The 12,488-nt window shown below is 42.3% G+C and overlaps 1 protein-coding gene across 7 annotated transcripts in view; it reads left to right on the plus strand.

Moving 5' to 3' along the window:
• Positions 1 to 12,488, plus strand: part of LOC147324284 (DNA topoisomerase I, mitochondrial) — a 33,478-nt gene that overhangs the window by 15,631 nt on the left and 5,359 nt on the right. For 6 of the 7 annotated variants that reach the window (XM_086297944.1, XM_086297943.1, XM_086297941.1 and 3 more), the window contains 6 exons: positions 151 to 273; positions 410 to 597; positions 900 to 1,044; positions 4,712 to 4,855; positions 5,413 to 5,598; positions 9,900 to 9,968. In XM_086297944.1, the coding sequence (XP_086154070.1) occupies positions 151 to 273; positions 410 to 597; positions 900 to 1,044; positions 4,712 to 4,855; positions 5,413 to 5,598; positions 9,900 to 9,968 (855 nt within the window). The remainder of the gene's footprint in view (positions 1 to 150; positions 274 to 409; positions 598 to 899; positions 1,045 to 4,711; positions 4,856 to 5,412; positions 5,599 to 9,899; positions 9,969 to 12,488) is intronic. The other variant, XM_086297946.1, reaches the window with a different exon arrangement.

Below are 12,488 nucleotides of genomic sequence, written 5' to 3' on the forward strand. Positions count from 1 at the left end.
TTTTTTCCTGTAAATATAAAAATAAAGAATAATGCTCACTACAACTTCCAGATTGTTTTGGTTAATAGCTTGCGTGTTCTTTTTGTTGCTGCTGATATTCTCAGACTTGAAATGAGACTGTATGCCTCAACACACTTTGTGCTTGTGTAGGAAATGACCCATGAGGAGAGGTCACTGATTCAAGATCTTGATAAGTGTGACTTTGGAGAAATCCATGCCATGCATAAAGCCAAAACAGAGGCAAGGAAAAATATGTCCAAGGAGGAGAAACAGGTAAAGCTCGCGTTCCCTTCTTTGTATTTGTATGCTGCTGTCTTCATAATGTGTAGCGTAATAACTGGAGTAAGTCCAGAGGAGCACCCTGTCCATTTCTGAGGTAACGCGATCTGTATCTGAAATCTTTTTGTAGGCTTTGAAAGAGGCAAACCAGAAGATAGTGGATGAATACGGCTACTGCCTTCTGGACCACCACAAAGAACGCATTGGCAATTTTAAGATTGAGCCTCCGGGGTTATTCCGAGGTAGAGGCGAGCATCCCAAGCAAGGCATGCTGAAGAAGAGGATCCAACCAGAGGACGTCATCATCAATTGCAGCAAGTGAGAGTGTGATTGTGAAATCAGTGTATAGTTGAGTACAGCTTTAGTTTCAGTCCCCTCCGTGTGCCCTTGTGGCTCAATGCAGAGCAGTGACATTTTCACTCAAAGAAACAAGTTCTTAATACACAAACTGTTTAAATGTGTAGAATCACAGGCTTGTTTTGTTTTTTCTGACAGTGTTCAAATCAACATGACTAATATTATTTTTTTTGTTACTTTTTTTTAGGCTTAAATCTGTATTTGAGCTGTGCATCAGTGCTGGTCATTTACATACTGTATTGCACTTGTTCTTGCTCTGGCAGAGAATCTCGTATCCCCGCACCACCCGCTGGGCACCACTGGAAGGAAGTTCGACACGATAACACCGTGACATGGCTCGTCAGCTGGACTGAAAACATCCAGGGCTCCAATAAGTACATCATGCTTAATGCCAACTCAAAACTGAAGGTGAGCTATCTGTTGCATAATGGGGGGGATGCACATACAAGTGGGTACAAAGAAACATGCTGTCAGAGCTGCAGACTTTGGGTTCAACAAAGTTCAGACTACTTTGGCAGCACAGTTCTCAAACTGGTTTTGGAAAAAACTAGTATCTCAGATTATTAGAATATTGTTAGATTTGTCTGCCAGTCCACAGGTGGTGGTCCCCATCTTTAAGAAAGGGGACCGGAGGGTGTGTTCCAACTACAGGGGGATCACACTCCTCAGCCTCCCTGGGAAAGTCTATGCCAGGGTGCTGGAAAGGAGAGTTCGTCCGTTAGTCGAACCTCGGATACAGGAGGAACAATGCGGTTTTCGTCCTGGTCGCGGAACACTGGACCAGCTCTTTATCCTCTCCAGGATACTTGAGGGTGCATGGGAGTTTGCCCAACCAGTCTACATGTGTTTTGTGGACTTGGAGAAGGCATTCGACCGTGTCCCTCGGGGTGTCCTGTGGGAGGTGTTGCGGGAATATGGGGTGTCTGGCCCATTGCTACGGGCCATTCGATCCCTATACAACCGTTGCAAGAGCTTGGTTCGCATTGCCGGCAATAAGTCGGACTCGTTCCCGGTGGGTGATGGGCTTCGCCAGGGCTGCCCTTTGTCTCCGGTTCTGTTCATAATTTTTATGGACAGGATTTCTAGGCGCAGCCAAGTGGCGGAGGGCTTTCGCTTTGGTGGCCTCAGAATCTCATCTCTGATTTTTGCAGATGATGTGGTTCTGTTGGCTTCATTGGGTGAAGGCCTCCAGCTCGCACTGGAACGGTTCGCAGCCGAGTGTGAAGCAGCGGGAATGAGGATCAGCACCTCCAAATCTGAGGCCATGGTTCTCAGCCGGAAAAGGGTGGAGTGTCCACTCTGGGTCGGGGATGAGTTCCTGCCACAAGTGGAGGAGTTCAAGTATCTCGGGGTCTTGTTCGCGAGTGATGGGAGAAGGGAGCCGGAGATCGACAGACGGATTGGGGCTGCAGCTGCAGTGATGCGGATGCTGCACCGGTCCGTCGTGGTGAAGAGGGAGCTGAGTGTAAAAGCGAAGCTCTCAATTTACCGGTCGATCTACGTCCCTACCCTCACCTATGGCCACGAGCTGTGGGTAGTGACCGAAAGAACGAGATCGCGGATACAAGCGGCAGAAATGAGCTTCCTCCGAAGGGTGGCTGGCCTCTCCCTTAGAGATAGGGTGAGAAGTTCGGCCATCCGGGAGGGGCTCAGAGTAGAGCAGCTGCTGCTCCACATCGAAAGGAGCCAGCTGAGGTGGTTCGGGCATCTGACGAGGATGCCCCCTGGGCGCCTCCTGGGTGAGGTGTTCCAGGCATGTCCCACCGGGAGGAGGCCCCGGGGCAGACCCAGGACACGCTGGAGAGATTATATCTCTCGGCTGGCCTGGGAACGCCTTGGTATTCCCCCGGATAAGCTGGAGGAGGTGGCTGGGGAGAGGGAGGTCTGGGCCTCTTTGCTTAGGCTGCTGCCCCCGCGACCCGGCCCCGGACAAAGCGGATGAAGATGGATGGATGGATGGATGTTAGATTTGTATTGTTGATTGTCATTTATGCTTAGAAATATTTACTTATATACTAAGATCAATTCATACATTTAAAATACAGAAACATCCAACTTCTGAAGCATGTGTTCAGTCACTGGTTGATGATTCTTTACCATAAATGACTTCATTGTGTGCCGCATGGAGCCGATCGGCTTGCTGCTTCACTGTTATTGGCTGCTTTGATAACAGCCTTTAACTTGCCTGTTTCTCATTTTCTTTTCTGACTAAATGATAAATTCTCTATCGGCCTCAGGTCGTCTGAGTTATCTGGTCTATCAAGTACAGCAGTAACACCGCTGGTGTGTCACTGCATCAAACTAAACTGAGATAAGCAGGATCAACATAATATTTCATTTTCTCAAACTTGAAATTTTTTTCACAAGCTGTAAGTCAGATTAAAATGACAAAGGCTTGAATCATTTCACTTTACATGTAATGGACATGATATAAATAAATTTTTGAGATGCATTAGTCAAAGTGCTTCAGTTCTGATATTTTCCTAGCTCGCATTATGCCATTTTAAATAGAAAAGAATAAATAAGTATAAAGATATTTTGCTGTGTGTTTCGCTCATCTTCTACTGTTGTTCATGTGGTGAGCAAACACTTAGCCACTGTCCTTCAAAGATAACTTGATAAATGTTGGAATTCATCATTCAGAACATTCAAGCTTTGTTTGATCTGTCACCAAACATCTCTCTATTCATTCTGTGGACTCCTTCAACCAACATTGTGAATGCTTTAATCCCACATTAAAAATATGAAATGTAACAGAAGCGTCCCGTTTCCAAAGGATTTACTTTTTCTTTCCCTCTTGAACGTAAGAAGCAAAACCAAACCGACTGGAAAAGCAAAAAAGCAGAACTTCAAAACACCATTTTCATCATCACCAAAAACTGCATGTGCACCAAACGTTTGATATAGAATATTTAAAGTGAAACTCCTAAGAACCTGTTTACAAGTCATGGGTGGAACTACATGTGAAATAAGTTGTGGCTTCAAAGTGAGTAGAACTGATAAGTTTCTTCATTTGAACTAGTTTGATTCTGCAGACTGCAAGTTTGGGGAAAAAATGAAAAAGAAGTTTGTAGAATTAGCTGCTCGTGCAACATCCTCCTCCAGGCTAGAGGCTGGCTGTAAAATTAGACGAACTGTTGTGCTGCAGAGTTGCGTAGTAAGTAAATCAAGAATCAAAACCTTACAGAAAGAATGCAGGGGAATGCAAATAACATTATAACCAAGTTATAATAAAATAAATAATTTGAATGGTTTGCATTTTGTCAGTTCAGCTCCAGATCTGCCAACTGACAAATGGTTGTTGTCCTGCTTCTGATATTATTCACAGAGCTGATTTAAATGAAACGTTAGCATAAACACAGCACAGATTTACAAACAAATCACAAACCTGGACACTTTTACACATTATGTTGAGCTATAATGCATAAAATGTATATTCTTAAACAAAATTCGTAATTACTTTTGCACAGCATGTCTTTTATCCCGCCTTCCTTCTCTCGCCCCGCCCCTCCCTGAGCCGGAGGTTTCTTCCTGTTAAAAGGGAGTTTTTCCTTCCCACTGTCGCCAAAGTGCTGCTCATAGAGGTCATATGATTGTTGGGTTTTCTCTGTATTATTGTAGGGTCTACTGTACAATATAAAGCGCCTTGAGGCGACTGTTGTTGTGATTTGGCGCTGTGTAAATACATTGAATTGAATTTGATAATCCAATATGAGTAAACCTTTGCAACATGTTGTTGTTCTGTGCTCTGTTTGCTGACTCGTCTTCCTTTCCATCTTTCATGCATAAAGGTTAAGTTATTCCGCAGTTCTCCGTGACTGTATCGGCACATTGACTGATGGAGGGTTTAATTGTATGTAGATAGCAATAAATAACCAGAAGCAAACAGCAGACACAGAATGTTGTCTTATAGTGGAAGATCCTGTGTTAGTGATTGTTTCAGGGCTTTTAAAGGAAAACCACTTTTTCATCATTTTATTTTATAATTGTCATCACCTGTCACTTTTGCTTCGTGTTTCCGTTTCATGTTTAGTCTTTTCTCTCTTCCTGCTTATCTTGCCTTTCTTTCTTGCAGGGAGAGAAGGATTGGGAGAAATATGAGGTTGCTCGGAAACTGAAATCACGCGTGGATGACATCCGTTACCAGTACCTCCAGGATCTAAAGTCCAAACAGATGGTTACACGTCAGAGAGCTGTGGCGCTGTATTTCATAGACAAGGTTTGGGTTGCACAACTGATATTACAAATTGTTACATGTTCACACAGCAGAACTAGAAAGAAACTTTCACACGTGAGCTTCTCTGATATCTGTCCACACGGCCTCTGTCGTAGCTTTGCTTGTGATGTTTGCATGAATGTCGAGAAAAACTGACGACTGCAGTGGCCGTGTAAATAGGCTGGAGCAAAGTGAAGATATTGGAAATCAATTCAGTATGTCTTGATTGCCTTTTCTGTTTTCCAACATAGTTGGATGAAAATCTTTTGCAAAGTAAATGGATTACATGTAGCCATTTTCTTCCAGAGACTTCAAGCTAATTATCTCAGTCTGTATGAAGTGAAATGATGGATTGAGGATGTGATTGCTTTTGGCTCATGCCAGAAACTGTTTCAGTTGCCATTTTTGTCTTTCGTTTGTCACGAAGGTCTTTTTATTAGTGCGTGTATATATATTTTAACGGTTGTCTGACTCGCATGCGTGCTGTGTACCTTGTGATGGAAAAGCTCGGCGTGTACTTCTGCATCTGTGGTAATCTCTGTATCCTCTGACCCAAAAAGCTGGCCCTGAGAGCTGGCAATGAGAAAGAGGAGGGAGAGACGGCGGACACGGTGGGTTGCTGCTCGCTTCGTGTTGAGCACATCACTCTGCATGAGCAGCTGGATGGAGACGAAAGTGTGGTGGAATTTGACTTCCTGGGTAAAGACTGCATTCGTTACTACAACAAGGTTCCTGTCATCAAAAAGGTAAAGGAAGAAATGACATAAACACGTTGGCACTTAAACGGGTGGATGCTAAACAGTGTTCTCATGGGTGCACAGTGGTCAGCGTGATCGCTCTAAGATCACAAATGGAGGCAATTTTTAGCCTGGTTTCTCATTAAGATAATCATGTGCGCATCTTTGCATAAACCTGTACTTGTAACACACACACAACCACACAATGTTGGCAGCTCTTTCCTCTTTGAAATCATGGATGTGTGTGGGGAGCAGCTACACTAATCTCATCATCAGGAGGAGGAACAGGAGGGTATCTTTGTTGATTTGATTTTAAACTGGAGCTTAATCTATCTTAGTTTATAAACTTGTGTGTAGGGAATTTTGAATGAAGGAGAGACGGCTGAGCCGCTTTACACACAGCAAACAAACTGCCTGAATGACTTACTGGGCTACAGACCCGAGCCAAAACAGAGCCAGCCAGATGTTGTGACAGATACTGTTTTAATACTTTATATGGTCACTAATTATGGTGCTTATGAGCAATATCATTACCTTAACAAGTACATGCACTTGTTAAGTGCACCTGCAGTGATGATTATATTGATTAGAGGTGCTGTTTGTTTCAGTAGCTAACACCCTGGAAACTCTGGGTTTTCTCCTCCAGAGAGAGTCAATTACTGGGGAAAGACTCAGGTTTTCTCCCCTCTGACCTCTGCTTCTACTGCACCTGAACCAGCTGTTTTATTTCGTCATTCATAAAATTGCTATCAAACGGCACAGCAGAGCGAATTCATTTGTAGAAGTTTTAAAACCCCTGTTAGCTGTTAGTTCACTTTTTCCTTGTCTTTTTTGTGTGACTGCTTTTATAGTTTATCAGTACTCAATACAAGGACAGAGATCAGCTTAGAATAAACTTTGTAAGTTTCTAATTGTGTGACTGTGATGCAGCTAACAGCTAATTCCTGCACTGGAATCACTGCCCGTAATAACGTTTCTCTGTAAAGTTGTAGGCGAATCATAAAATCAAACACTGACGTCACACAGAAAAATGACTGTCACTATTGGGATCCTGGAGATGATGAATAGTATATAATATTTGAGAAAAGTTGAGGAGGAAATCACTTTAAAACAGAACCTAATACATTTTAAAATCACTTTTTAAATACACGATGCAGGAGGTCTGATTGTAATTTGATTACATTTCATGTTGAAATGTGTTCAGATTGAGATTTAGTCCTTGTACAGTTTCTGAAAACTCAACATAGTTTCCACTGAAACTCTAAATCAGAACTGGATCCGCTAACTGTCCAGTTTGGAGTCCACATGCATGATTGTTCCAAAATGGGTCAAGATTACAAACTGAGACTGGATCATACCTGGATCCAGTCTGGCTCCGGGCATTTCCAAGTCTTATCCCATCAGGATCCATTCATAGTGGCTTATTTAAAACGGCTCAGCCTTCGTCCAAAACTGAGCTGAAATGTCTAAAATCTAGCCGATCAACGTGTCGATGGCTCTTTAACAGCCCGGACACTTCTTATTATTTATTTGTTCATTCTGCCCTTTTTTTTTTCCCCCAGTTAAATGAGAAATAGTCATTTTGAACTCTCGCAGGCTCCCAGTTCTGCTGTCTTACAGCCCTACCAATCAGCTATCAATGAAGTTTGCTATTACATGGTTAAATATTAAGTGGTTATACTGGAAAACATCCAACATTTCATCCAGTAATGACAAAGATAATGAAATCTTCTGTAAGAACTTGAGATTGTTAAAGATTGTCAGTACATTAAAGTTTACTAAATAATGTTTGAAACTAAATTTTAAATGAATACAATCCTCAGCGCTGAGACATGTTCATATATTTTGATCTGCTTGATTAAAACGGAGGCTCTGCTCTTTATTTACCCGTTGCCATGGTGATTCATCACTGCCTTCGTCCACTCGTGCACATGCTCGGTTCAATTAACTGTGTTTGTTCACTCTAACTCTGCTCAGCTGCTCAGGAACCGAAAACTATTACAGAGATGATCTTAGTCACTCAGCTCGGTTTATTTTTAAACTCAGTTTGTTGAAGATGTTTCCTGGAGCAGCGCCCTGAATCTGCAGTTTGTAAACAGTAACGCTGTTTTGGAAAAGTCTTTACTAATGTAGTTCATGTGAGGCAAATCTGTCCATTCTCAGTAAGACAAGACATCAGCAAAAGCCACTGAGTCCAGTTTATATCATTATAATAATCAAGGTTTTGCCCTTTGGTTTTTGGCACAACTCACTGTGGAGAAGGTCACACGTGTCGATGTGTGCAGAGCCCCAAGCGCAGAGGGAACTGAGATTTGTCCGAGGGATGCAGTTGTGGATTGGATCGCTGCGTTGGTTTAATTTGTCAGGCTGCTTGAGTAGTTCAGTCTGCAGCTCTCGGATCCAGAACCACAGCACGATGCTTACATAAAGTGCTGCTTCTGTCATCTGGACGCTGCACTGATACGCATGTAGTTCTGGGAAATAGATGGTATTGCAAGTTTAAGCTTGTGTTGCCATGTATTTACAGATAAAGGTGTATTCAAACGATTTATTATTGTGCACACATACAAATGCTTTGTTTTCAGGAGAGAAAATAGAAACTGAAGGCAGCAGATAACCTGTACTTTTGCTCCTAGTTCAAAACACTTGGTATTACATTTGCTACAACGTAGCTTAATAGGATCTGTCAGCAGACCTCATTTTTAATGTCACCTCACATGACTATAAGTCCTTTTTTTTTTTTTTTTTTTTCGAGACTTCTTGATGATAAATCAAACAGCTTACTTTCAAAGTCACCAGAGAGCCGTTTTACAATGTAGCGACAAGAAACCTGCTCAGATTGTTTCCAGTTCGCTGTCCTGACACATAACAGGCAACGTTTGTGAGAGAGCACTTTAGTAAAATAACTGAAACTCACTTCTGATTGATTACAGTTAAAAGAAGGTTCATCATGTTTTGTCACAAATGATTGCGAAATTAGTCTCGATGTTTGTTTGCTGGACATTAGTGCAGAGAATTGAGGGGCTGCCTCAGACTTGCAGGACCTTGACGTGTCTGTATCTGATGCACTAAATGATAATGCAGACTTAATGAGCAGGTTAGCAAATATCACAACAGAAGAACAAAATGTGACTGAAAACTTGACAAAAGAAAGAAGTCTAGAGTCTGTCAAACAGCTGTCTCGTGCGGATGTGTGTGTCTGTGTGCGCACACGTGCATATATGCATATGTAAATTTTTAACTCCTCCTCTGGTGTCAGCCAGTGCTATCATCTGTTGCAGAGATGGGAAAAGAAATGTTAGCACCTGACAGCCAAAGTGTTTTGTTTCTTGGCAGAATGTATAATTATTCAAATGAGTGCATTCAAAAGCATCACATGAGCTAGAATTAATTAGTCCCTGCATATTTTAGCATCATCAATTCCATGGAAAATCAGTAAGATTGCTGCTAAATGTCACCAGGAATAAAATGGAACAAGAATGGAAGAGAGGAATGTTTAGTTCTAATATCTGGAGATATCCCAACACATTGAATGCTGTCATATGTATTTCACTTATCCTGTACATTTTGCATTGACAGTTTTTCTCAATTTTTTCGAGTCATAGAAAAAAGCACTGGAATAAATAACCGAATCATTTTAAAGGGAAGTCCTGTATGTTGTTCGTTAGCATCAGGCTGTCAGTGCGTGGCCACCGCTGTATCAACTTGGACGACGGCCTGACTTTTTCAAAGAACCCAGAGTGTGAGGACACATGTGGATGCGTAAATACAGACACATACATTACATCTCACGCCCAAAGCATCGGTGCTTTGCTTTTTATATTTGCAGCTCGTCTTTCAAAGGAAACAAAATTGACACACAAATCAGCCGGTGAATATGTCAGCGTGTTTTATGAGGCAACACATCTGTGGCTCGTAATTGGTGTCTTGCATATTTTAGTAGTTTATTTGGGGAAAGGATGCATCTGTGAAACCCACAGAGTCACTTGAAATGTCAGATTTAATTGTGCCAGTTTTAATCCTCTGGCTTTGAGATGGACAAATAAAGCGAGGCTCCAAACGTGCCCCACAATTGCACTCTGATGTGTGTGTGTGTGTGTGTGTGTGTACCTGTAGTTTTGTGGTATTTTTAGACCTGTCAGAAAATATTTTCTGTTTGGTTTTTTTTAATTTCATCAGTTTTTTTCAGCCAGAATCCACCAATGAAACATAAACCCAAGAAAAATCTAGTGCAGCACCTGTGCAGATGTATTAAATGTTCTTATTTCTCTCTATACATGTTGATGTACTTTACCTGCATCTCTTTTCAGGTGTTTAAGAGTCTTAAACTTTTTCTGGAGAATAAACAGCCCGGAGACGAACTCTTTGACCGCCTAAATGTGAGTATGTCTCAGCATGCATCTCCTCCAACATGTTGCACCTTTTATATGATCATTGCTATTAATGTGTCACAACATGGGACATTATGGGAGTTTTTTTGTTCACATTTTTAGCTGCTACACAAATGTTGGTGTCAAAAGCAAGCAGCTGATTTGATTTGAGTGTGAGGTTGTTTAAAAAGGGTGAGGAACCCCCCCCCCCCCCCCCCCCCCCCCCCCCCGAGTAATATTTTAAGAAAACAGAAAAAAATGGTGGAAGCAAAGTAGAATTACACTTTTTATATTTTCTAGGGACAGAAAGCTGCAGTGAGGGGAAAAGTAGGGACTAAATTGTGAGGTGTAAGAGATGAGATTGAATGAGGATGAGCCGTTGGTGTGGAGAGATGAAAGGGCTAAATTAAGGAAATGGGAGGTGCAGAGAAGGGCTCGAATATTGGAAGCAGGGGGGAGACTGAAAGCAGAAAGGGAGTTTCAAAAGGGAGAGGGGATGGACCCTGGCAGATAAAAATGAAACTGTGCGCGTGAAAATTGAGAGTGAACATGTTGGGCGGATGAATTTCCACACATCAAAATGTGGCATCCTCTGAACCTTCTCCTCTAGCTTCAGGCAGACGGCAAAGCCTCACAGAGTGCTCGGCTTTCTCGAAAACGACCTCACTCATCTGTTTGAGACAATAACCGATTTCTGAAAAATACCTGACTTTGCGATATGTTCAGAGTAACAGTGTTGTATAAAAACATACAGAAGAAAATGCAGATTAAGATTCATGTGCAAGATTAGAGAGCCAGTCACGTGTTTGGCATATTAAGACTGACAGGCAGGAGAAGGATGTTGCAACACAGGACAGGAATGTGAGGAAGAGATGAGAAAGATGGAGCAATTGAAGGAGGGAGTACAGTGCTTCTGCTCTCTGCCCTCCTGTGTGTGTCAGGAAATGTCAGTGTCTGTTGGAGGTGGAATGGTAATGGCTGCAGAGGGCAGGCCTGATTGACACCTGGAAAGGCCAGGACACCGAGAGAGCAGAGGCAGAAGAGGTGTGTAGTAGTAGATGAAGCAGTAGAAAAGTGCCAAATGGTCCAGTTGAGGGGTGGTTTAGTAGAGAGGGTGGATGATTGGTAGAAAAAAGGATGGGGAAGGTGGTGGGAGGGCAATTTGGAGAGGTGACAGGCAGGCAGCTGAGAAGAAAGGGAGAGTGGGGATGGAAGATGGGTAGAAATGTAAGGAGGGGGGGAGATTCTGACATATACCCAAATCAGCTTGGCTCATAAGTTTGCTGTTCATTATTGCAACACTGATGATATTATACCAGCACGAGTTTTCTTCTTCTATAGAACACGCAGCCTAAACAAAAGGGCAGAATAAGAGCATTGAAGCAGCTGCATTTGTCGATTAAATGATGTATTCTCAAACACAGACTCAGGAGTGCTGAGTTGTCAGCGTCCCCAAAACAAGCTAGTTAATGTTGTGTAGTTCAGCCGCATGGCGAGGTAAAAGTGTTTGTTTTGAATGCTGCGGCAGAGGGCTGGGTGAAAAGATTTCTATGGCAGAAATGGTGCAGATCGTGATAACGACAAGTACTTTTTTGTGCTTGGAAAGTGCCTTAGTTGAAGCCTGCAGGCACACTTTAAACTTGTTTTTATCTGCTTTTTTCAATTTTAGAAAAGCAGAAAGTTTATTTTTCTACATCTGCACTCAGCTACACAGACTGGAGGAAAGACATCAGGAGACGAGGCTTATGAGTTAGACATCAGTGAAGATGAATTTCAAGGAGTGTGTGTGTAGCTGCCATCACCTGTGTGTGAATGGGTGAATGACTGAATGTAGTGTGAAGCGCTTTGGGGTCCTTAGGGACTAGAAAAGCGCTATACAAATGCAGGCCATTTACCATTTGCACACTGGTCGTGGGTGACAAAGCACATTCATTATTTCATTATTTGGAGATTTTGTTTAAAAGCTGCACATATTGATGGTGAAAGAAGAGCTAGAGTCTCAAATAGGACAAAACATCCTGGGCAGATGAACTTAAATACTTTATTTCAGTGTTTTAGTTAAATGCATTCACTTAAAGGAATCACTGTTAATTTTGTGGAGGGTGAAGCTGAAGGAGAACAGGATGAGTGTTTCGGGTTTTTTCATCGGCCTGCTCCTTCTTATGGTGCTGCTTTGTAGGCCGTGAGATTTCACATCTCTAAGCATTCAGTGTCGTGTCTTAGTGAATAACATTTTAGAGAAAGACGAGGAGAGTTGATGCTCATCAATATGATTGCAGAATGCCTCGCTAAGGTGATTGTGGGTTTTATGAGCATGCACACAGATAAACACACACATAGACAGACATTATGTTAAGGTCTGGATGTCTGATCTGTTTTGAAATTCCAGGTATTTTCAGCTTCTCTGGAAGCCTCTTTACTGAACTCCACATCATTCAGGTTAGCTGTAATAACTACATCTTACAAAGATGAATTAAATTACAACCAGCAGTGTGTTGTGGTCCTTACGAGCTCCTTTATTCGGTACAT

The sequence above is a fragment of the Aulonocara sp. 'chitande type north' Nkhata Bay genome, linkage group LG7, assembly GCF_057382095.1.
Source record: "Aulonocara sp. 'chitande type north' Nkhata Bay isolate Kocher_YH1m ecotype deep benthic linkage group LG7, A_spYH_male_GT1.1, whole genome shotgun sequence".
In the NCBI taxonomy this organism is placed as follows: Eukaryota; Metazoa; Chordata; class Actinopteri; order Cichliformes; family Cichlidae; genus Aulonocara; species Aulonocara sp. 'chitande type north' Nkhata Bay.